Consider the following 24,513-nt stretch of genomic DNA (forward strand, 5'->3'; position numbering starts at 1 on the left):
TCCCAGGATGATACAAGATATCGTAGTTGTACGTGGACAACTCAATCCGCCACTGTAAGATCTTGTCGTTCTTAATCTTGCCCCTTTGTGCATTATCAAACATGAAGGCTACTGACCGTTGGTCTCTGAGGAGGGTAAACTTCCTGCCGGCCAAATAGTGCCTCCAATGTCGCACAGCTTCGACTATAGCCTGGGCTTCCTTTTCCACAGAGGGGTGGCAGAGTTCGGAAGCCTGGAGGGTTCTGGAGAAGAAGGCCACGGGTCTGCCCGCTTGGTTCGGGGTGGCTGCCAGAGGTACTTCTGATGCGTCGCTCTCGACCTGGAAGGGGAGGGACTCGTCGATGGCGCGCATCGTGGCCTTTGCGATGTCCGCTTTGATGCGGCTAAAGGCCTGGCAGGCCTCTGACGACGGCGGGAAGGTCGTGGACTGAATGAGGGGACGGGCCTTGTCGGCGTAATTGGGAACCCATTGGGCGTAGAATGAGAAGAACCCCAGGCAGCGTTTGAGGTTATTGGGGAGAGGGAGTTCCATCAGGGGGCGCATGCGTTCAGGGTCGGGGCCTATCATTCCGTTACGCACAACGTAGCTGAGGATGGCTAGACGGTCGGTGCTAAACACGCACTTATCCTTGGGTTAAAGAGTTTTGCGGTTTGGAGGAATTTTCGGAGGTTGGTGTCATGGTCCTGCTGGTCGTGGCCGCAGATGGTGACGTTATCGAGATACGGGAAGGTAGCCCGTAATCCGTACTTGTCGACCATTCGGTCCATCTCCCGTTGGAAGACCGAGACCCCATTTGTGACACCGAATGGAACCCTGAGGAAGTGGTAGAGGCGTCCATCAGCCTCGAAAGCGGTGTACTTGCGGTCACTCGCGCGGATAGGGAGCTGGTGATATGCGGACTTAAGGTCCACAGTGGAGAAGACTTTGTATTTCGCAATCTCGTTTACCATGGCGGAAATACCGGGGAGAGGATACGCGTCCAGTTGCGTAAACCGGTTGATGGTCTGGCTATAGTCGATGACCATCCGGTTTTTCTCCCCAGTCCGGACCACCAGCACCTGGGCTCGCCAGGGACTGTTGCTGGCCTCGATGACCCCTTCCTTCAGCAACCTCTGGACCTCGGACCTGATGAAGGATCGGTCCTGGGCGCTGTACCGTCTGCTCCGGGTCGCGACGGGTTTGCAATCGGGGGTGAGATTAGCAAACAAGGAGGGGGGGTCCACTTTGAGGGATGCGAGGCTGCAGACAGTGAGGGGGGTATAGGGCCCCGAATTGGAAGGTCAAGCTCTGCTGTTTGCACTGGACGTCCAGTCCTAGGAGTGCTGGTGCGCATAGGTTGGGGAGGACAAGGAGTTTATAATTTTTAAAAACCTTCCCTTGGACCGTGACGTCCGCGATGCAGCACCCGGTGATGCTGACGGAGTGCGAACCTGAGGCTAACCCGATTTTGTGTTTTACAGGGTGGACAGGGAGTGCGCAGCGTCTTACCGTGTCAGGGTGTACAAAGCTTTCCGTGCTCCCGGAGTTCAGCAGGCAACCCGTCTCGTGCACGTTGAGGTGGATTAGCGTCATCGTCTTGGCGAGCGTGCGTGGACGTGACTGGTCGAGCTGAATGGCCGCAAGCCATGGAGAAGATCCATTGTCGTAGTCGTCGTCGGCCGAGTAGGTGCTGGCAGGACCTTGTGTGCCAGTCCAGGATGGCGGTGCCCAGGATCCGCACGTGGAGTCGGGGCCCCAAGATGGTGGCGCCCAGGACCCGCACGTGGAGTCGGGGCCCCAAGATGGCGGCACCCAGGACCCGCACGTGGAGTCGGTGCCCCAGGATGGCGGCGCCCAGGACCCGCACGTGGAGTCGGTGCCCCAGGATGGCGGCACCCAGGACCCGCACGTTGCGTCCGGGGCCCAAGATGGCGGCACCCGCGGGACCCTCGTGGTTGCTGGGGGCGGGGTTAGCGGTGCCGGCGGGCCGATCGGAGCGGCTGAGAGCGGGGGCAAAGAGGCGCGCAGGGGCCCGGAGGTGGGGGGGGGGGAGAGATTGGCGCGGTGCGCTGGAAGGGCCCGGAAAGGCCCGGAGGAGGAGATCCCCGGTCGCTGCGCGGCACAGCAGCGACCAATTTGGCCTGGAAGACTGACAAAAAATGGCCCTTCTTCCCGCAGCTCTTACAAAAGGGCGGAGCGGGCCGGGCAGCGTGGGCGAGGGTGTTTGGCGAACCCACAGAAATAGCAGCGGGGCCCCGCGGACCTGTCGGGGTATCCCGCGGCGCAGGCCTGAGGGGGGTCGGGAGCGGCGGGTGGCGGTGGGGAAGCGTGCCAGGAGGCCCAGGGCGCTGCAGTGCGGCTGGGGACAGAGGCGCGGGCGTTTAAGTCGGCGACCTCCAGGGAGGTGAAGAGAGTCCGTACCTCAGTTAGGCTGAGATCGTCCTTTTCCAGCATCCGCTGGCGGATAGCGGCGGACTGCATCCCAGCCACGTAAGCAAAAGTTCCATGTGCTCAGTGGCTGAAACTTGGAGACAGGTGCAATTCCTCCCCAGGACAGCGAGGGCCTGGTAAAAATCGTCTAAGGACTCACCGGGGAGCTGTTGTCTGGTAGCCAGCAGATGTCGGGCGAACACTCGGTTTACCGGCTTAAGAAACTGTCCTTTCAGCTTATCCATGGCCGCATCGTAATCTTTTTCCTCCACTATCATCGCGTAGGCCGCCATGCCCACGCTGGAATGGAGAATATGAAGCTTCTGTGCCATGGTGGGGGGGCTGCTTGCAGACGCCAGGTAGCCATCGAAACACGCCAGCCAATGCTTGAAGATTTCCGATGCGTTCTGAGTTTGCGGGCTGATGCGGAGGCATTCGGGCTTGATCCGGAGCTCCATCTTCAAATTTCTAGCTGATTAAATTGATGTACCATCAATTGAACGCGAGACGAGTTGCTGTACAAAAGTATGGCTTTAATCAGCTAGATGTTAGCCCTGCGGTCGATTACAGTATAAGGATGACCGCCGGGAGTACTGGGTATTTATACCCCGCCCTGGAGGCGGGGTTAACTCAGCCTCTCGACCAATCGGGGAGCCGTCACATGACTGGTCTCAACCAATCGGTCGAGAGGCACATGACCGACCAGGGCCAATGGTAAGCCGGTGTTCTGCACCAATGGCAGGCAGCTATGCTAATCATACCACCACAGTTTCTTTGAATTGTATTGACCGTTCAGTTGGTTGTTAGGTTCCTGATTTCTGTTCATTCTGTTTCTACCCACCCCTCTCCCTAATCCAGAACCTGACAAGAGGAAACGCAGTCCGACGGAGGGAGCTGCAGTGCCAGGTATTAAGGAGCCTGTACTCTTGAAAGGGGAGATGAAACAGCCCAGTGTGCCAATGACCCACCTGCAACTCCCACTGAAAGCTCCAGTCAGCAAGGAGCCGGGCGAGTATGACACCCGGAGTCTGAATGAAGAAAATTTTGTTGCTTCCATCGGTGTGTATTGCATGGGGACACATTTTATAGCACACTCAAGATTATGGCTATCGACTCGAGTCCCACAATCATTCTGTGATTAGAAACCAAATAGATGAGCAGTGATAGGCCAATACAGACACTTCCAGCCTGGGATAACTCCAGGCTGCAGTGGGATCTGTATAACTGCTCTGAAGCCTGTGATCAATCAGGCTGAAGTGAGGCCTGTACATTCACTGTCAGGCCTGGGATTAGTCCAAGCTGTAGTGAGGCCTGTACAGACACTGCCAAGTCTGAGATTAGACCAGACTGCAGTGGGACCTGTACAGGCACTGTCAAACATGAGATAAGACCAGACTGCAGTGGGACCTGTACAGGCACTGTCAAGCCTGAGGGAAGACAGGCTGTAGTGGGACCTGTACAGAGACTGCCAGGCCTGAGGGAAGACAGGCTGTAGTGGGACTTGTACAGACACTGTCAGGTCTGAGATATGACTGGGCTGTAGCAAGGCTGTGTAGACACTGCCAGGCCTGAGATCAGTCCAGGCTGCAGTGGGGCCTCTACAGATACTGTCAGGCCTGAGATATGACCGGGCTGTAACAAGGCCTGTGTAGACACAGTTAGGTCTCGAACAGCCTAAGCTGTAGTGAGACCTGTACAGACGCTGCTAGGCCTGAGATAAGACCAGGCTGGAGTAATGTTTGTATATTTCCTGCCAGGTTGGTATTGATAGCTGAGATGGTAGAGTTCTGAATGTAGGCATGCATTGTCCAGTGGTAGCCTATTTGCTTAAATTCTGGTCACCGTGTGGGTGGTCAGACACTCAGACACAGTAGAAGTTTAGTTCAGTTGTGTAGTGGATCCAATGCCAGCCATGAAACTCAAAGATGAGGCTGGTTAACGGCTTCTGAGGGAAGCACATTACCGCAGTATGTTCCTTAGCAGGTGAACTTTATCCAGCTTCTGCATAGTTGAGGGAAGAGGCATAATTTGCACCTGTTTTTGAAGGGGTGAGCATGTTCATTACAGGGTGCTGACTATCCTGAGGCCCTTTTTTATTCCTTTTCACCCCAACTATTATTATTATTAACTAACTTTGACCTGTGGGCAATGAATGATGCTTAAATGCTGTGCCACCTCTGTCATGCCGTTGTTGTACCCGGCCAGGTTAGAGTATGCTGACCTATGGAACTGGGCATTGAGCCCAACCCTTCCATAATGCGTCAGCTGCACAGAAGTATGTTCAATCCAGCACCCAGCAAGAGGTGCCTTTTCAATCTGTCTGCATGAATCTGGCAGGCGACTGCTGTGGGGTTATAGTAGCTGCTGCAGCTATGGGTGCCTTGATGGAACAGCAATTTAGTTCAGGGCTGCAGTGAATAACTCCAGACCTGTCACTCAGTTAGCATCGAGTCAAACCAGAAGCAGCCCATTCAGCACATCTTAACTGAGCTGATCCTTTGAAGGAGCAATCATGCTTGGTCCCGCAACTCTCTTTTTTTGTCTAGATACGGGAAAGTTCCTCCTCATCATTCTAAGAAGTTAGGACCTAGGAGCTGCAGAAGCCCATTTAGCCAACCTACTTGCTCCATTGTTCAATAACACCAGGTTGATCTCTTACTGCAGCTTCAACTACCCGCACTCTCCCCAGAACCATTATTACCCCAAAATCTATCTTCAATGTTCAGTTGATCCCAGGCTATTTGGCAAAGTATGAAATTATACACTAATACTTCATCAGAGGTTTATGAACAGAATGCATATGATTGCTTTCGACCTCCTCGTCCTGTGTCCCAATTATTTTGATTAGCATAAGTAACCAAGTAAACTAAATCAAATGAATTCCCTGAAAGGGGAAACTGCCCTGAACAAAAAGTGAATCACAAATGAGACTTAAAACATTAAACCAAAATGTGACTAAAAGGGTCAGTAAGGCATTCCAGCCACTGCAGTCTCGATGATGCCAGTGGACACCGCATGCTCCCTCTCCAGGGTCACCTGGCCGCGAATGTGGCCACGGCAGAAGAGCAGACTGTCAGGTTGGACAACCCTCTTGGTCACCCGCTGACTGGGCCTGTTGATGGCAAGTTTGGACTCTGTCTCTCTTTATACTCTTGGCAGTATATTGAGTAAAGTAAAACAATTAGCAAATTAACCAATTAATAAGATTGATAACCTCTTAAAGGGAGATCTCGTGCTTGTATATTTAATTCAACAGTTCCCTTCACCTGTGTATCTTAATGTAATTCATGTACTATTAACATTTAATCCTTTTGTCTTGGGTCCACTCACCAATGGAGCGTACAGAGCTCTCTCTGATAGAGAATTCCAAAGATTTCCAATCCTCTGAGGGAAGAAATTTCTCCTCCTGTCAGTCCTTCTGAGACTGTAACCCTGTGACCTAGACTGTCCAGCCAAGGAAATCGACCTCTCGGCATCAAACCCCTTAGAGTTTTTATAAGTTTCAGTCAGATCATCTCTTGGTTCTTCTAAACTTCGGGGAATGTGAGCTTAGTCTACTCAATCTCTGCTCATAAGACAATCCATTCAACCCAGGAAACACTCGAGTAAACCTTTACTCCACTCCCTGTGGGGCAAGTGTGCCCCTTTCTTGGGTAAGGAGAACAAAACTGCTCACTTCTCCAGGTGTGGCCTCACTAAAACCTTTCACCGCTGTAATCAGGCTTCTTTGTACTTTTTGTCAATCCCCTAGGAACAAAAGGCAACATATCTTTTCCATATTATCATGTGCCGGTCAACTCCCTTTCACATTACAGAGCATCAGCTTCCACTACTTTTTCAGGTAGAGCATTCCACACCCTGACAACAGTGAAAAAACTCTTAATTTACCCTCATTTTGAATCTCTGACCTCGAATTATTGATCCACTCACCAAAGGGAATTGTTTTTCTCTGTCCATGCCACCAAAACATAATTTACAAATCTCAATTAGGTCACCTCTTAATTTTCTCTGTTCCAAAGTGAACAGTCTTAACGTTTCTAATCTCTCCTCCGAATTGAGGTCGGACATCAGCAGTAGCGTGCTGGTAAACATTCTCTCTTTCTTTCCAGGGTCTTTACTTTTTTCCTGAAGTCTAGAATTATCCATATGCTCACAAGTACCACCAGTGCCCCTTCCAGGACACTGCTAACCATTACATAGTGTCCCTTGGTCTGTCACTATATTTGTCCCTTTAAAGGTCGTCCTCTTCAACTCTTTCTTACCATCAGTTGGTCCTTCTCCCCCGGTGTGTCTCTTGGAGGAAGACTACGTCAGCCCTCAGGCTTTTCAGGTGGGCAAAGACTTTGGATGTTTTCACTGGACCGTTAAGTCCCTTGAAGTTCCAGGTGACTATCCTGATGGTGGTTTCTGTTCATACCCTCCCCTGCAGGATCAGCCTGGTTAATGTGGTTGTGCCCCTGCATGCTGGGGTTTCCCTTAGTTTGGCCCATCCAAGATGGCCGTAGTTGTTTTCTTTGTTTCAGCCATCCCCATGCATGACCTGTTGTAACCATCAATCTACCCTTCCACCCCCACCTCTCCCCAATTTCCCCCCCAGGATCCTCTACCCTTACCGACTCCCCTCCCAGTGCTCCTGCTGGCCCCTCACCCGCCTCTCCCTCCCTTGCCCTTCTCCCTCACCCTTCCCCCTCACCCTTCCCCCTCACCCTCCCCCCCCCCGACCTGTTGTTCTTCACCCCGCACTCTGCCAGGCGCTCGCGCTCTCTCTCTCTCTCTCTCTCTCTCTAGAGAAAGTGCTAAGCCGTGCCCTCCCTTCTTACTTCCATGTTCTTGCACGTTCGCCAGATTGGTGGCTCCTCCCTGAGAGCATTTTCTCCTACTTTTCACCCCTGTTTTGTTCCTCCCTCCCATAGAATTTACAGTGCAGAAGGAAGCCATTCGGCCCATCGGGTCTGCACCAGCCCTTGGAGGAACACCTTTCTTAAGTCCACACCTCCACTATCCCCGTCGTGCCCAGTAACCCCACCTAACCATTTTGGACACTAAGGGCAATTTATCATGGCCCTTACTCGACTGCACGTCTTTGGACTGTGGGAGGGAACAGGAACACCCGGAGGAAACCCACGCAGAGACGGGGAGAAAGTGCAGATTCCGCACAGACAGTGACCCAAGCTGGGAATCGAACCTGGGACCCTGGAGCTGTGAAGCAACTGTGCTAACCACTATGCTACCATGTTATAATGCTGCCTCCTACACCTGAATCTAGATCATTTAGAAAAAATTGCAAAGAGAAATGGACCCAAACCTCACCCTTGGGGAACATCAGAGCCGCGAGGTTTTGCTACAGCTTTATAAAACTCTAGTTAGACCATATTTGGAATATTGTGTCCAGTTCTGGTTGCGTCATTATAGGAAGGATGTGGAAGCTTTGGAGAGGGTGCAGTGGAGATTTACCAGGATGCTGCCTAGACTGGAGGGCATGTCTTATGAAGAAAGGTTGAGGGAGTCTTTTCTCACTGGAGCGAAGAAGGCAGAGAGGTGACTTGATAGAGGTGTACAAGGTGATGAGAGGCATGGATAGAGTGGATAACCAAAGACTTTTCCTCAGGGTGGAAATGGCTGTCACGAGGGGACATAATTTTAAGGTGATTGGAGGAAGGTATAGGGGAGATGTCAGAGGTAGGTTCTTTGCACAGAGAGTGGTGGGTGTGTGGAATGCACTGCCAGCAGAGGTGGTGGAGCCAGAGTCATTAGGGACATTTAAGCGACTCTTAGACAGACACATGGACAACAGTAAATTGAAGGGGGGTAGGTTAGGTTGATCTTAGATTAGGATAAATGATTGGCACAAGATCGTGGTCTGAAGGGCCTGTATTGTGCTATACTGTTCTGTATTCTATCACTGCAAACTACACCCAGTCTGAAAAACCTCCATCCAACCTCACCATTGTCACTGAGCCAATTCTATATTTATACTGCCACTTTCTCCTTAATTTCCCTGGCTTCCATCTTCTTAGTAAGCCTGCTGTGTGGCACTTTTATCATGTGCCTTCTGAAAGTCCATATGTACAACATCTACTGCGCTACCTTGATCAACCTTCTACGTTACCTTATGGAAGAATTGAATGAAACCAGTCGGACCCCATTTTCCGGTAACAAATCCATCCTGGCTGTACACGATTCCAAATGAAATTTTACTTAATCCCCACTGAGTATTTCCAACAATTTTCCTACCACTGGCTAATTGATCTGTAGTTTCCTGGTTCATTCCTCTCTTCTTGAATATTGGTATAACATTAGTAACTCCCCAGTCTCTGCCACTTCTCTTGTATCCAGTGAGGAGTGAAAGATCGTGACCAATACCTCTGCTTCTTTCAGCAACTTAGCACACATTCCATCTGGACCACGAGAACTGATCTTTTTAGCACCTCTTGCCCAATATTTCCTGTCCATAGCATTGCTCACCCCTTTCAGCATAATCTTAAAATTCTCTGCTATGTGTAGAGGATACAAACTATTTGTTTAATGCTCTAGCTGTGTCTTCTACCCTGAATCTAAATTTCTCTTGGGGTCCTTAACAAAACAGACTGAACATGTGCCCAAGCTAACCGTTTATACTTTATCATCTCATAATGCTTTCGGGTTCATTTTAATCTTGCCCTCTATTAACTTTTTCAGGTTCCCCCAGTACTTGATGTAATCTTTCTGCTCCTGGCATTTGTCATTAGCCTCTTTTTCCCCACCTGTTTTTCATTTGTTTTCCATTGTCATCCAGGACACATGAACTTTGGGTGCTCTACCTTTTCCTTTAAAGGAATATGCATGGTTTGTGCCTGAATGATATCTTCCTGAGGACACAGACAAGGACAAGGTTCTCCCAGGGTTGGGTGGAATTGTCCTCTGATTTCCTTCCCTCCCCTATCTCTAACCTCACATTCCCTCCATTAATCACACCATCCTTGGCCATCTGGAACACCAAAGGGAAGAAAGGCATTTCTGAATCTAACAGTTGAGGAAACATTTGGTTATGATCCTGGACTGTGGGGAATCACTATTGCTGTGCAGGGAGCTTTGGGGCTGAGGGCGCTTCTGTTTACTTTGTATCACGATGTCGGAGAGTAGGAAACCTTGCTGCAGAGCTGCGGTTTCTCAGACTACTTGGTAATGTGGGTCATGCAGACAAATTCATGCTTCACCGATTCTCATGTAATCCTCAGGAAGCCATGTCCATTTGGGAATGGCTTCTTCCCGGTCATGTTGTGTCCTCCATTCCACCTATTCAACCAATCTCTGACTCTCTGTCTTTCTTTCCTGCTTGCAATGCATCTTGGGTTGTAGAGTTGTGGAACAAGCACCAGGATATGAGAAAACAAAAAGCTTTGGAAAAACAGAGTAAGGAATTTGCCAACTCAGACCTCGTACAAAGTACTTCCTACTTTTAGAGCTAGACACCCTAGCTGTGTCTCCTGTTTGAATCATAGTCCTTTGCAATCTGTGCTTTAGACTCATTGCTTTCACCTGTAGATATGCTGTTGGGTTTGTCTCTCTCTTTCCTGCTTTCTCTCTCTCTCTCTTTAACTCACACTCTCCCCATCATCTCTTTCCAGCTTGCTCTCTCTTTTCCCTTCCTCCCCCTCTTTCTGTCTGTCTGTCTGTCTCTCTCTCTCTCTCTCTCTCTCTCACACTCTGTCACCCCTTAAACTTATGGGACGCAGATGTGAGGGAGCGGAGGGGTGAGCTCATTGCTGTGTAGTTACAACGCATGCTTACATACAAGTTGGCCAATAGGCCCTTCGGCCTGATGCCACCCGGCACAGGACCAAATGCGCCAGTGTTAGTTTTGCTCTTTGTCTTCCAGTGCTGCCCTTTGAACTCATTGACTTCAGCTTCATGGGTTGTGGCATGCTCTTTCAAAATGATTAGACTTTGGGACTCGCCAGTTTCATATGTTACAAGTAATCGATAACCACCTCATACTTTATGGGCTAAATTGGTAACCAGGAACAGTGTAAAACTGCTGTGGACGTTGATAGGAGTATTTGTAGGTGACATCTGGGATCTGGGCACCTGGTGAGAAGACAGTAGCAAAACCTCAGCTTAAAATCCAGTGAGACATCAAGAGAGTAAATAGTGAACGGTTATTTCTGCTGACTGGTAACAAGGGCTACAGGTAGGGTGAAGATATCAAAAATATTGTCTCACTGGCACGCTTTACTTTTAGAAGGAAGAATATGAAATTATATGTGGGAAGAGCAGGGAGATGGGATTTGGGAGAAAAATCCAAAGACAGTCTTAACTGTTTACAGAGTTGGATAGTTTGTAGGTGGGTGATTTTAAATTACAGGACTGCTTTTGGCACAATTGGTTGGTTTGTGTGAATTGTTATCAGCCAAGGAACTGGTAGTTAGCAGGGTTGATCTGGGTGGATGACTGTATGGAGCATGACTATCATTGACAGAGCTGGTAGGTTTGGGTGGATGGTCTTAGTGCGATCCCAGTGATTTTCCGTCTGTGTGATAACCTGAGGGACCACCATTTAACTGTGTTAACATTGGTGTGAACGCTGAAGCATTTGAAGAGAGCCATGGACATTGAAACGATACCTGATGAACACCACCACATCAACGTATCCCTCTCAAATCTGTAGCATTGGAACACAAACAGCTTTGGTCTCTGGTTTCCTTAGAAGCTTTACCAGCCTGACACTGGGTAAAGTTGGGGGTGCTGTGACTAAGTACAGGTTGTGGATGGGTATGGTTCATCTCCCCACACGTTGATGTGAATCTCTTGGCCACAGGTACTGAGGGTTCCAAACACTTGCCCGACTTGGATCCAGATGAGAAGAAGTCACAAATCAGTGCGGATAGTGGCTTGAGTGCGACAAGCTCCCAGGTAAGTGCTTGTTACTCATTGGCAAAGTGAGAATGAACCTGCATTGCAATGAGCCCTGTTTGCAATCACTTGACTGTATCGTGAGCTAGTGTTGCAGAATAAAAGCAAAATACTGTGGATGCCGGAGACTTGAAGTACAAACAGAAACTGCTGGGAAAGCTCAGCAGGTCTAGAAGTGCCTGTGAAAAGAGAAACAGAGTTAATGTTTCAAGTCTGGTGTTGCTCTTTGGAAGTGAAGCTGCAGATCTGCTGATCCTTTCCAGCACGGCACTGTAATATTGTCAGGTCCCATTATAGGAAATTATTAGATTTCCCCAGGGGATAGTGTTACAGCCGAGATGGGAGACATTCACTCTCCACCAGTCACAGCATAGGTTTCAATGATGTTTCCGGTTACCTGCACAGCCAAATAGTAATCTCAGAATAACAACTCAGTGCCCAGGTTTCTTTAATAAACAACAACATTATTAGTTTATTGTAGTTTTCTGGGCATGGTTTTTTCAAAGCCATGAACCACCATGTGACCTTTTGTACACAGTCCACCCAGGGTTGAGAGGTTTCCAGCTTTAAAACTGCTGAATTTCCTTTTCTGTAAAATGCTGTCTTTTCCAGAAGCAGCAGCAACCAGTGTCCTTCCAAAAAACCTATTTTCTATGATTAAAGTCGCGATAGTCCCAGGTGACCATAGGCTGCTTTCCCCTTTGAGGGGGGGAGCTGATTGGTGGAGGTTTAACCTGAGGGTCACCACAACTCAGACACTTGAGAAGGCAATAACTTCATGAATAACATTAGCTGGTACGGGAATTAGACCCACACTTGTTGGCCTCAGCTGTCCCTCCGATTGAGCTAAAATGGCCCCCGGGTTTCGAGTCCTTGAAGATTAACCATTTTCTGTGATTAAAGTGTTTATAACAATAGTAACTTGGGATTGTGGATTCAAATGTCTTTGTGTGAATGGAGCCTGGGCAAGTGGAGAGTGAGTGGCACATGAATGGAGCTGGGATGGGAGAAGGGTTGGGTGATGAATAATGCTGAAAGGAAACATTTTTAAACACTAGCGAGCCAGACTCATGGTTCTTTTTCTTTTCACTGACGGATGCGCTGACCGTCAGTAATCATTATGATGTGCTATCATGGAATCATAGAATTTACAGTGCAGAAGGAGGCTATTTGGCCCATCGAGTCTGCACCGACCCTTGGAAAGAGCACCTTACCTAAGCCCACACCTCTATCCTATCCCCGTAACCCCACCCCAACCCAACCTTTTTGGACACCTAACCTGCTCATCTTTGGACTGTGGGAGGAAACCGGAGCACCCGGAGGAAACCCACGCAGACACGGGGAGAAAGTGCAAACTCCGTACAGTGACCCAAGCCAGGAATCAAACAGGGGACCCTGGAGCTGTGAAGCAACTGTGCTACTGTGCCCTATCCCTGTCATTAGTTATATCATTGAAATGAAGTCCAGTGTGACTGTTTTCTAACGTGTAAATCATTGTACCTTTGGGTGAGTGGCTGTTTAACTGCAGCCATAGAGCTGTTTTTTATTAACAACTCAATAGCAAGTTGTGGTGTTTTATTGTTTTAATTTTTGGAATCCTTGCTTGTTAGCAGAATTTTGGGCAACATTGTTGAGGAAAGGTTGAAATAAAGTTAGGAATACAGAAGCTCTCTGGAATATGAAAGAAGTTGAACAAGAACTTCCGAAAGCAAGCATTGGTCCATTGCAATGTTTGGTGGCTGTACCATTTATTTATTGAGTAAACATCTTGTATCCCCAAAAGTTTCACCATTCTATTGAGGGATGTGTTTCCTGAATTCTGAGAGAGAGAGAGGGACATGTTTCCTGAATTTTGAGAGACACGTACGTGTTTCCTCAGTTTTTTTTTATTCGTTCATGGGACGTTGGCTGTTCCAGCATTTATTGCCCATCCCTAATTGTCCTCGAGGGTGCAGTTACAACCACGTTGCTGAACGTCTGGAGTCACATGTAGGCCAGGCCAGGTAAGGACAGCAGATTTCCTTCCCTAAAGGACATAAGTGAACAGATGGGTTTTCCCAACAATCGATAATGGTTTCATGGTCATCACTGGACTTTTTTTTAAATTCCAGATTTTTATTGAATTTAAATTTCACCATCTGCAGTGGTGGGATTCGAACCCGGGTCCCCAAAGCATTGCCCTGGGTTTCTGGTTTACTAGTCCTGTGACAATACCATTACACCACCAACTCCCCAATTCTAAGAGAGAGGGACGTATTTCCTGAATTTTGGAGGACATTATGATTTGAATTAATTTAAATTGAATTTTCTGACTCTCAGTCTGCTGACTGTAATTGAATATTTCTGTACTGCAAACCTCCCACTTATCAACCTTGCTTCACCCACCCTGCAAACCGGCTATGTTCTCCATTCGGCAACAGTTCACCCAGAGAGAAGCTTGCTTCAGAGGCAGGAGGAATGATGGAATAAGTGACACAAGATGGAATAAGTGACACAGAAGCAGGTTTAAGTGTTTGGGGTGATTAGAGTACAATGAGGAAGCTTGCATTCTCAATTGGGGATGAAGGTCGGGAGAATGCATGCAAGGAAAGAGACAGTACTTGCAACTACCATGCTCTTGAATACCAGTGATTAGTACATCATATTAAGACCGGTTGAACCAACCATGCATTTAGGTGGTTTTGAATTTAAATTGTTCTTCTTTTTGGTGTTGCTTGGTAATACTCTCCTTTATTCTTCTGCCCTCTTTCCTTCTCGTTTCTTGCTCTCCCTTCCCCAACCCGCCAATCACCCTTCGATGGTGCCAGAAGAGTGACAGCGAGTCTATCACCAGCTCCGAACCGCCTGCACTCACCAGGAGTACCAGTCAAGAATCAGAAAGCAGCACCGTGGTAGGGCAGTGACAAGCTGGGGTGTGTGCATGGTGTGTGCAGTGGGGCAAGCTGTATTGTCTGATAAATAATCCCACTTCCGTCCAATTCAACAATGAGCAGGAATCACCGAGTTGTTTCACAGAGATCTCAAGAATAGATAGCATTTACCCAACATGCTAAAACAAGGGCAGAGATTTGTGAGGAATGGGCTATCATTTTGAGATAAGGTACTGGTATATTAATGGTGCTCATTTTGAACAGGGGTGGGAGACAAATCCAGGCAATGTTCGATCCAGAAGTCTGACTCTCAGTTCTGTGTAACATGATGGACTCCATTATCAGAAGGTATCTTGGAGTTTCTGTACAGTAACCCAGTCAGCAACCTGGATTGAAAAGGAGATCAGTCCTCCTGCATTCTTTGAGCAAGTTGCGACTTAAACCCTGACATGTGCTCGAAGCCAACTTCTAAAGTTACGCGTGAAAAGATGTGTGGATTTGTGTAGATGCTGGCTATGATGTGAAGCTCTTTGAATATTGGTGTTGGGAAGTTCCCTGTGGACCAGTGTGGTGACTTTGATTAATTTCTAATTTATGTCATTAACCTTGACACCCCAATGTACAAATACAACAAACAGAAAAAGCAGTGGGATCTCAGGAAACGTTTCACAATTTACAGAACAATGAGGGCAAAATGCATCAAGGCAAATAGAAGTACTATGCGGAGGGAAAATAAAATAAAATGGACCACCACATCCACTCCATTAATGATGTTGAAAGAAATGAAATGAAATTAAAATCGCTTATTGTCACGAGTAGGCTTCAAATGAGGTTACTGTGAAAAGCCCCTAGTCGCCATATTCCGGCGCCTGTTCGGGGAGGCTGTTACGGGAATCGAACCGTGCTGCTGGCATGCTTGGTCTGCTTTCAAAGCCAGCGATTTAGCCCTGTGCTAAACAGCCCCTGAAGCTACACGTTTCAGTGGCCACTACAGTCAACTTGTCCAATCAGCTGAGCTAGGAAGGGGTTGAACTACAATAGTCAATATAATATAAATTAAAGAGTCCTGGTACAATTGAACAGGGCTCTGGTGGAATGGACATTGAATAGTGGATTCGGTTCTTGCTACTGAACTACAACAGATAGGGACAGTGGAGAGAAGAGCAACAAAGGGGTCTGACTTGAAGGAAAAGAAATAACAAAGAACTGTGCAGCACAGGAGCTGGCCCTTCGGCCCTCCAAGCCTGCGACGATCAGGATGCCTGTCTAAACTAAGTAAGAAGTCTTACAACACCAGGTTAAAGTCCAACAGGTTTGTTTCAAACACGAGCTTTCGGAGCACGGCTCCTTCTTCAGGTCATGTCTAAACTAAAACATTCTTAACTTCCGGGGTCTGTATCTCTATTGCCAACCTATTCATGTGTACGTCAAGATGCCTCTTAAAAGTCGCTAATGTATCTGCTTCCACCACTACCTCAGCTGTTATTTCCAGGCACTCACCACCCTCTATGTAAAAAAAAAAACTTATCTCTAAACTTTCTCCCTCACACCTTAAACCTATGTCCCAGTAATTGACTTTTCCACCCTGGGAAAAAGCATCTGACTATCCACTCCGTCCATGCCCCTCATAATTTTGTAAACCTCTACTTCGTTCCAGTGAAAACAATCTGAGTTTATCCTCTCCTCATAGCTAATATCCTCCAGAGCAGGCAACATCCTGGTAAACATAGTCTGTACCCCCTCCAAAGCCTCCACATCCTTCTGAAAGTGTGGCGACCAGAATTGTGCGCAATATTCCAAATGAGGCCTAACTAAGATTCTGTACAGCTGCAGCAGGACTTGACAATTTTTATACTCAATGCCCTGACCGAATTAAGGCAACTGTCCCTTCACTACCTTGTCCACCTGCATTGCTACTTTCAGTGATCTGTGGATCTATACTCCCAGATCCCTCTGCCTCTCAATAGTCCCAAGGGTTCTGCCATTTACCAAAATAGATTGGATAGAGGATCGGTTAATTAATAGAAAGCAAAGAGTTGGGATAAATGGGTGTTTCTCTGGTTGGCAATCAGTAGCTAGTGGTGTCCCTCAAGGATCCGTGTTGGGCCCACAATTGTTCACAATTTACATAGATGATTTGGAGTTGGGGACCAAGGGCAATGTGTCCAAGTTTGCAGATGACACTAAGATGAGTGGTAAAGCGAAAAGTGCAGAGGATACTGGAAGTCTGCAGAGGGATTTGGATAGGTTAAGTGAATGGGCTAGGGTCTGGCAGATGGAATACAATGTTGACAAATGTGAGGTTATCCATTTTGGTAGGAATAACAGCAAACGGGATTATTATTTAAACGATAAAATATTAAAGCATGCCGCTGTTCAGAGAGACTTGGGTGTGCTAGTGCATGAGTCACAGAAGGTTGGTTTACAAGTGCAACAGGTGATTAAGAAGGCAAATGGAATTTTGTCCTTCATTGCTAGAGGGATGGAGTTTAAGACTAGGGAGGTTATGTTGCAATTGTATAAGGTGTTAGTGCGCCCACACCTGGAGTATTGTGTTCAGTTTTGGTCTCCTTACTTGAGAAAGGATGTACTGGCGCTGGAGGGTGTGCAGAGGAGATTCACTAGGTTAATCCCAGAGCTGAAGGGGTTGGATTATGAGGAGAGGTTGAGTAGACTGGGACTGTACTCGTTGGAATTTAGAAGGATGAGGGGGGATCTTATAGAAACATTTAAAATTATGAAGGGAATAGATAGGATAGATGCGGGCAGGTTGTTTCCACTGGCGGGTGACAGCAGAACTAGGGGACATAGCCTCAAAATAAGGGGAAGTAGATTTAGGACTGAGTTTAGGAGGAACTTCTTCACCCAAAGGGTTGTGAATCTATGGAATTCCTTGCCCGGTGAAGCAGTTGAGGCTCCTTCATTAAATGTTTTTAAGGTAAAGATAGATAGTTTTTTGAAGAATAAAGGGATTAAGGGTTATGGTGTTCGGGCTGGAATGTGGAGCTGAGTCCACAAAAGATCAGCCATGATCTAATTGAATGGCGGAGCAGGCTCGAGGGGCCAGATGGCCTACTCCTGCTCCTAGTTCTTATGTTCTTATGTAGATGCGGGCAGGTTGTTTCCACTGGTAGGTGAAAGCAGAACTAGGGGGCATAGCCTCAAAATAAGGGGAAGTAGATTTAGGACTGACTTTTGGTGGAACGTCTTCACCCAAAGGGTTGTGAATCTGTGGAATTCGTTGCCCAATGAAGCAGTTGAGGCTTCTTCATTAAATGTTTTTAAGATAAAGGGATTAAGGGTTATGGTGTTCGGGCCGGAAAGTGGAGCTGAGTCCACAAAAGATCAGCCATGATCTCATTGAATGGCGGTGCAGGCTCGAGGGGCCAGGTGGCCTACTCCTGCTCCTAGTTCTTATGTTATGTTCTTATTTATTGTCTAATTCCCACCTGTATTGGACCTTCCAACATGCATTACCTCACATTTGTCCAGATTAAATCTGCCATTTCTCCGTCTAAGTCTCCAACCTATCTCTGTCCTGCTGTATCCTCTAACAGTCCTCATCACTATCGGCCACCCCACCAACCTTTGTGTCGTTCGCAAACTTACTAATCAGATCAGCTACATTTTCTTGCAAATCATTCATATATTTATATACTACAAACAACAAAGGTCACAGCACTGATCCCAAAGAAACAGCACAAGTCACAGCCCTCCATTCAGAAAAGCTCCCTTCTACTGCTACCTTGTGTCTTCTATGACCTGTTCTATATCCATCTTGCCTACTCACCTCTGATGTAAGAATCATAGAATTTACAGTGCAGAAGGAGGTCATTCGGCCCGTCAAGTCTGCACCAGCCCTTGGAAAGAGAATCCTACTTTGGTCCACACCTCCACCCTATCCCAGTAACCCCACCTAACCTTTTTAAACACTAAGGGCAATTTATCATGCCCAATCCACCTAGGGCATGGTGGGGGCCACTTGCTCCTGGTGGCCATCAAGGTGACAGTTGCCCTGAACGTCTACGCCATGGGGTCCTTACAGGCGCCGAGTGGAGACTTGTCCGTGTTGATCGTCTCTGAGACGGAGAATCTCGCTCTTTGCTTTTTGAAGACAGAATGACACGGTGTAGGAAGCGGCCATACAGCCACCCACCTTCCTCAATCTCACTCCAACAACAGGGCCCTCGATTCCTTTCTCACATAGAATCATAGAATTTACAATGCTGAAGGAGGCCATTCGGCCCATTGAGTCTGCACCTGCCATTGGAAGGATCAACCCACCTAAGCCCACACCGCCACCCTAACCCTGTAACCCAATAATCCCTGCCTAACCTTTTTGGACACTAAGGGGCAATTTAACATGGCCAATCCATCTAACCTGCACGTCTTTGGACTGTGGGAGGAGACCGGAGCACCCGGAAAAAACCCACACAGACACAGGGAGAAAGTGCAGACTCCGCACAGACAGTCACCCGAGGCTGGAATTGAACTTGTAGTGTCCCTGGAGCTGTGATGCAACAGTGCTAACCACTGTGCCACCAGGCTGCCCCAAATTCCAATTAAGGGGCAATTTAGCGTGGCCAATCCACTTACCCTGCACATCTTTGGGTTGTGGGGGTGAAACCCACGCAGACACGGGTAGAATGTGCAAACTCCACAGTGACAGTGACCCAGAGCCGGATTTGTACTCGGGTCCTCAGTGCCGTAAGGCAGCAGTGTTAACCACTGCACCACTGTCCCCCCAAGCGGAGTGATTGGATATTTCAGCCCATTACGGGGGTTGATGTCTGAGAACTGACCTAAAGGAGCACCATGAGGTGGTTAATGGAAAGAAAAAGATCAATCTACAACATGAAACTGCGTTGCAAAGTTAGGAAAGGATGGATGAAGGTTCAAACTCTTTAAAAGGCTATTTCCTCAGCCTGAAATCAGGAAGCTTTTTAACAAATGATAATCAAACTGAGCAATGGAGTCTCAATAGAAGTAAAGGAACAAAATGCCTGGAATTATTGGAGAGATGATGACCAACAGATTTGACACATTGGCATGTGGTCTGTATGCTCACTCTAGGTGGATGAATGAAGATAGACTGAATGGGCTTCCTCATCTATAGCTATCAAATGATTTCCGCCAGTCGTCGTCCCCCCTCCTCCTTCCTTACAATCACATACATCCGAACACCCCCCCCTCCCCACAGTGACTGGGTATACAGATGGAGAGGCCAGTAATTGGACCCCTAATACAACTTTAAAATGCAAGGGCATGCCAATGTTAGATTATCCCTGTGGGGAGATTCCATACGCCATCCGTCAGCTCAGAGCCTTCTCAGACAGGGCCCTTTCTGCCCAGCATACTAGGGTGTTAAGGACGGGAGTCCCTGAGATTCATAGATTCCTCAGTGCAGAAGGAGGCCATTCGGCCCATCGAGTCTGCACCGGCTCTTAGAAAGAGCACCCTTCCCAACCGCACACCTCCACCCTATCCCAATAACCCCATCCAACATTAAGGGCAATTTTGGACACTAAGGGCAATTTAGCATGGCCAATCCACCTAACCGGCACATCTTTGGAATGTGGGAGGAAACCGGAGCACCCGGAGAAAACCCACGCAGACACGGGGAGAACGTGCAGACTCCGCACAGACAGTGACCCAAGCGGGGAATCGAACCTGGGACCCTGGAGCTGTGAAGCAATTGTGCAGTAACACTATGCTACTGTGCTGCCCTGAGGTTTTGAGGGTCCTGAGGCCAATCACTAAACAGTAACCCAGTGTCCTATTCTCTCCCTCTGTTCAATACTGATTAAGTTAGTACAGTAAGAAGTCTTACAACATCAGGTTAAAGTCCAACAGGTTTGTTTCAAACACGAGCTTTCGGAGCACAGAGGAGGGAGCTGTGCTCCGAAAGCTCGTGTTTGAAACAAACCTGTTGGACTTTAACCTGGTGTTGTAAGACTTTTTACTGTGCTCACCCCAGTCCAACGCCGGCATCTCCACATCATGATTAAGTTAGTGTGCAGGTTCCGCTTGGAAGCATTTCTGCAGGTTTGCTCCAGGGACTGTACCTTTACACACAAACCTGCCTTTGACAGGTGACAGAAGAGATGAGCACTGTTGCACGTTTTACTTGAGTGTAATTCGCGTTTATTGGAGTGTATTAACACGCCTCCGTTTAAAGGCCGTGTGCTTAACACCGCTAGGCTCTGTGTGTATTTTCAGCTCGGGAGTCGCCAGGTGTCGTATAACACCTCACAAATATTCCAAGGTCAGGTTCAAAGTAATAAAACTATACACCGATTAGTAAGTTCCAAACGATTAGTATTTATTATTACAAATATAATAAATACGCATGCACACGCTAAGGGACTAAGCTACAACTAAACTAAGCGATCAGAATACTTAACTAAACAGGAACAGGCAAGGTCAGGGAGCGAGGCCTTCGTTTCGTTCTTGGTCTGTAACCTTCAGAGAGTGTGCTGGTCGCTGGGGGTCTAGTGGGGCTGGTTCGCGTAGCGAGCGTCGTAATTGTCACTTACGGTTCGGCGGCCGGTGCTCAACGGCTGGAGTCAGGATACAAGTCGAAGTTCTGGGTCGAAGTCAAAGCCGGAGCACGAAAACAGACAGGACCATGTGTGGGGGTCTATCTTTATAGTGGGCCCCAATGTCCGTGCCTTTTTGGGGCGGGCTTTTACCTTCAGGTATCGATTGGATCAGCTCCCAATCGATATCTTTCGAATCCCCCAATGTGAGGGTCTCTCCTCGATGGAGGGGGCGGTCTCTTGTGGTGGATACCTTTGGTGCCGCTCTGTCTGGACATCCACTTAAAGTATCTATTCAAACCCAAATGTTGCCATTGTGTGTGCCCAGATCTGGATTGCCGCATTAATATGCAAAGCGTTTTGCTATTAACACCTTTGGTTGAGATCTTCCACCTGGCCAGAAACTAGTTTTGCTGCGTGCAAAATGCTAATCAGTCTTTGCAGACTGCTTGTCTTGGCTAAACTGCTTTTTCCCTGCAGTCTTAGCAGTTCTCCATCTTGTTAGCCCAGTGTCCATCTTAGGTGGCTACAGCACCATGAGGCAACTTTGCAATATTTCACCCACCCCAACCCACACCTCTGATCAAAGGAATGGCCAAAGTCACTGTGTTTCCCAACACTGGGTGACCAAATCTTCCCGAGTGTGGAAACATAATCTCTAGCCTTGTTCAGTTCCAAGTCAAGAGCTCTGGATCCAATCAATGTCGGGATTTCCAACAGAAAACCGTGGATTTCTGTGGAATCTCCTGGGGCATCTCTTTCCCAAGAACATACAAATTAGGAGCAGGAGGAGACCCCCTCGGGACTGATCCGCAATTCGATGAGATCATGGCTGCCCTGATCGTTGCCTTACCTCTACTTTTCTGTCTGGCCCCCATAACGCTTGTCCCCTTGTCAATCAAAAATCTGTCTAACTCTGCCGGGAAGAGATCCAAAGACCCAGCCTCCACTGCTCTCTGGGGAAGAGAATTGTACAGACACACAACCCTTAGGACAAAAAAATTGTATCTGTTGTATCTGTGTTGAATGGGAGACTCTTAATTTTTAAACTATCACCCCCCCCCCCCCCCCCCCCCCCTCCCCCCCAGTCAAGTCCCCTCAGGATCTTGTATGTTCAATGAGTTCACCTCTCATTTCTTTAAACTCCAAGGGGTATAAACGTAACCTGTCTGACCTTTCCTCGTTAAAGACAACCCCCTTCATCGAAACCGGAACAGGCAGAGGAAACCCAAGCAGACACAGGGAAAATGTGCAAAACGCCACACAGTCACCCAAGGCTGGAATTGAACCCGGGTCCCTGGAGCTGTGAGGCAGCACTGTGCCACCGTGCCTCCTTGTTACTTCCTTACCGAGCTCTAATAAGTTAGTCAAATCTGATTTCCCTTTCTCAAATCCATGTTGGCTTTGCCAGATTGCATTATGATTTTCTAAATGTCCTGCTATTACCTCCGAAATAATGGATTCCAGCATTTTCTCTTTGACAGCTATTAGGTTAACTTACCTATAGCTTTCTGCCTCCGCCTTTTCTTGAATTGAGGTGTCATGCTTTCCCAAAGTGTTTGGCACCTTTTAATGATCTGAAATTAGTGCACAGTTAAACATTTTACAATCCTTTACTGGACCATAGTTAGCATCTTAAAAGTTCTTCAATAAATGGTAGATGCAGCCTTAATAATTCTTCATTAGTCCTTAGCATTTTAGGGGTCATTTAGTAGGTTGTGGTTGGTGATTTAAGAACTTTAACCTGTAGTAGTGCTTTAACGGTTTTCCCATCTTCACCCCTAATACCCCTATTGAGGGTCTAAGTTCTTTGACTTCAGTTCTTGCCCCCCATTGCCCTCACTAGGGGTTTTTGCATCCACATTCCCATTCCCATTCCCCTCACTTGGGTGTCCAGGATTTTGACCCAACAACAGCGATATATTTCCAAGTCAGGATGGTGAGTGACTTGGAGGGGAATTTCCATGTTGTGGTGTTCCCAGGTATCTGCTGCTCTTGTCCTTCTAGAAGGTAGAGGCCGTGTGTTTGGAAGATGCTGCCTAAGGAGCTTGTATAGCGGAAGTGTTTGATGTAGCGTTGCCCTGGAATCTGGAGTGGTAAGCTGTTGCTGTGTTTGGGATGTTGACACTCACTGATGTTTTAATCTGTCTCCCAGGTCAGTAACAGTTCAGGAGAGACACTGGGAGCCGACAGTGATTACAGCAGTGCTGCTGGAGAAAACATGCCAGGGAAAAGCTCCTCGGACACGACAGCGTCCAGAGGGACTCTCTCGGATAGTGAGATTGAGACCAACACCGACACCAGACACATATTTGTAAGTCTGCATCCAACCTACTCCATGCTGACAAATGGGAACTGAGTTGAGTTATTCCTCCTGTCGGGCGGCACGGTTGCACAGTGGTTGGCACTGCTGCCTATAGCGCTGAGGCCCGGGGTTCGATCCCGGCCCTGGGTCACTGTCTGTGTGGAGTTTGCACAATCTCCCCGTGTCTGTGTGGGTCTCACCCCCACAACCCAAAGATGTGCATAGTAGGTGGATTGGCCACGCTAAATTGCCACTTTAATTGGAAAAAACGAATTGGGTACTCTAAATTTATTTTTAAAATATTTATTCCCCCTGTTCTTCACCTGGGACAGAACAACCAGTGAGGCTGCTGGGCTGAAATTGGTCAGGTCAGAACAGGGAGGCTTTGCTGCATATTTACTCATAAACTAATGGTGCGTTGCCAATCCTTATAATTCAGATCTCAGCGATGTTTTTTAAAATAAATTTAGAGTACCCAATTCATTTTTTCCAGTTAAGTGGCAATTTAGCATGGCCAATCCACTTAGCCTGCACATCTTTGGGTTGTGGGGTGAAACCAACACAAACACGGGGAGAATGTGCAAACTCCACACGGACAGTGACCCAGGGCCGGGATCGAACCTGGGACCTTTGCACTGTGAGGCTGGAGTGCTAACCACTGTGCAACCGTATTGCCCTAGTAGATCTCAGCAATGTTAACAGCAGATATGATCAAGGTTGAGTGAAGTGAGTCTAGCTGTCTCGATGTTGTGTTAAAAATGGACGATCCATTGAGTTAATGTGGAAAAACTAGCCAGAAAGCATGGGGCTGTCAGAGAGGAGAGGGGATAGTGAGGCTGAGAGTGGGGGTGTCAGAGGGGTGAGGGGATAGTGAGGCTGAGAGTGGGGGTGTCAGAGGGGAGATAGTGAGGCAGCAGATAGGGTACTGGGGATGGTGAGGCCTCGGGGAAATGGTGAGGCCTCGGGGAAATGGTGAGGCCTCGGGGGAAATGGTGAGGCCTCGGGGGAAATGGTGAGGCCTCGGGGGAAATGGTGAGGCCTCGGGGGAAATGGTGAGGCCTCGGGGGAGAGAAATGGTGAGACTTCAGGGGAGGCATCGGGCGAGATGGTGAGGCCTCGGGAGAGAATTGGTGAGGCCCTCGGGAGAGAGACGGTGAGGCTTCGGGGGAGAGATGGGGAGACATCGGGCGAGATGGTGAGGCCTCGGGAGAGAGTTGGTGAGGCTTCGGGGGGGTGGGGGGTGGGGGGGGGAGGAGAGACGGTGAGGCTTCGGGGGGGAGACGGTGAAGCTTCGGTGGGGTGGGAGACGGGTGAGGCTTCGGGGGGGGGAGGCGGTGAGGCTTCGGGGGGGGGAGACGGTGAGGCCTCGGGGGGGGGGGGGGGGGGGGGGGAGACGGTGAGGCTTTCGGGGGGGGGGAGACGGTGAGGCTTCGGGGGGGAGATGCTGTGGCTGGGGGCAGGGTGTTGGGCTGTCATAAGGGAGATAGTGAGGCTGGG

General features: G+C 48.3%; 1 protein-coding gene across 45 annotated transcripts in view; it reads left to right on the forward strand.

Moving 5' to 3' along the window:
* The window catches only part of madd (MAP-kinase activating death domain), a 224,091-nt gene that overhangs the window by 134,472 nt on the left and 65,106 nt on the right, over nt 1–24,513 (forward strand). For 14 of the 45 annotated variants that reach the window (XM_038807261.1, XM_038807262.1, XM_038807275.1 and 11 more), the window contains 5 exons: nt 3,269–3,469; nt 9,749–9,802; nt 11,208–11,302; nt 14,110–14,193; nt 22,867–23,025. In XM_038807261.1, coding sequence (XP_038663189.1) covers nt 3,269–3,469; nt 9,749–9,802; nt 11,208–11,302; nt 14,110–14,193; nt 22,867–23,025 — 593 coding nt within the window. The remainder of the gene's footprint in view (nt 1–3,268; nt 3,470–9,748; nt 9,803–11,207; nt 11,303–14,109; nt 14,194–22,866; nt 23,026–24,513) is intronic. The other 31 variants (XM_038807290.1, XM_038807272.1, XM_038807278.1 and 28 more) reach the window with 5 other exon arrangements.

The sequence above is a fragment of the Scyliorhinus canicula genome, chromosome 9, assembly GCF_902713615.1.
Source record: "Scyliorhinus canicula chromosome 9, sScyCan1.1, whole genome shotgun sequence".
NCBI lineage: Eukaryota > Metazoa > Chordata > Chondrichthyes > Carcharhiniformes > Scyliorhinidae > Scyliorhinus > Scyliorhinus canicula.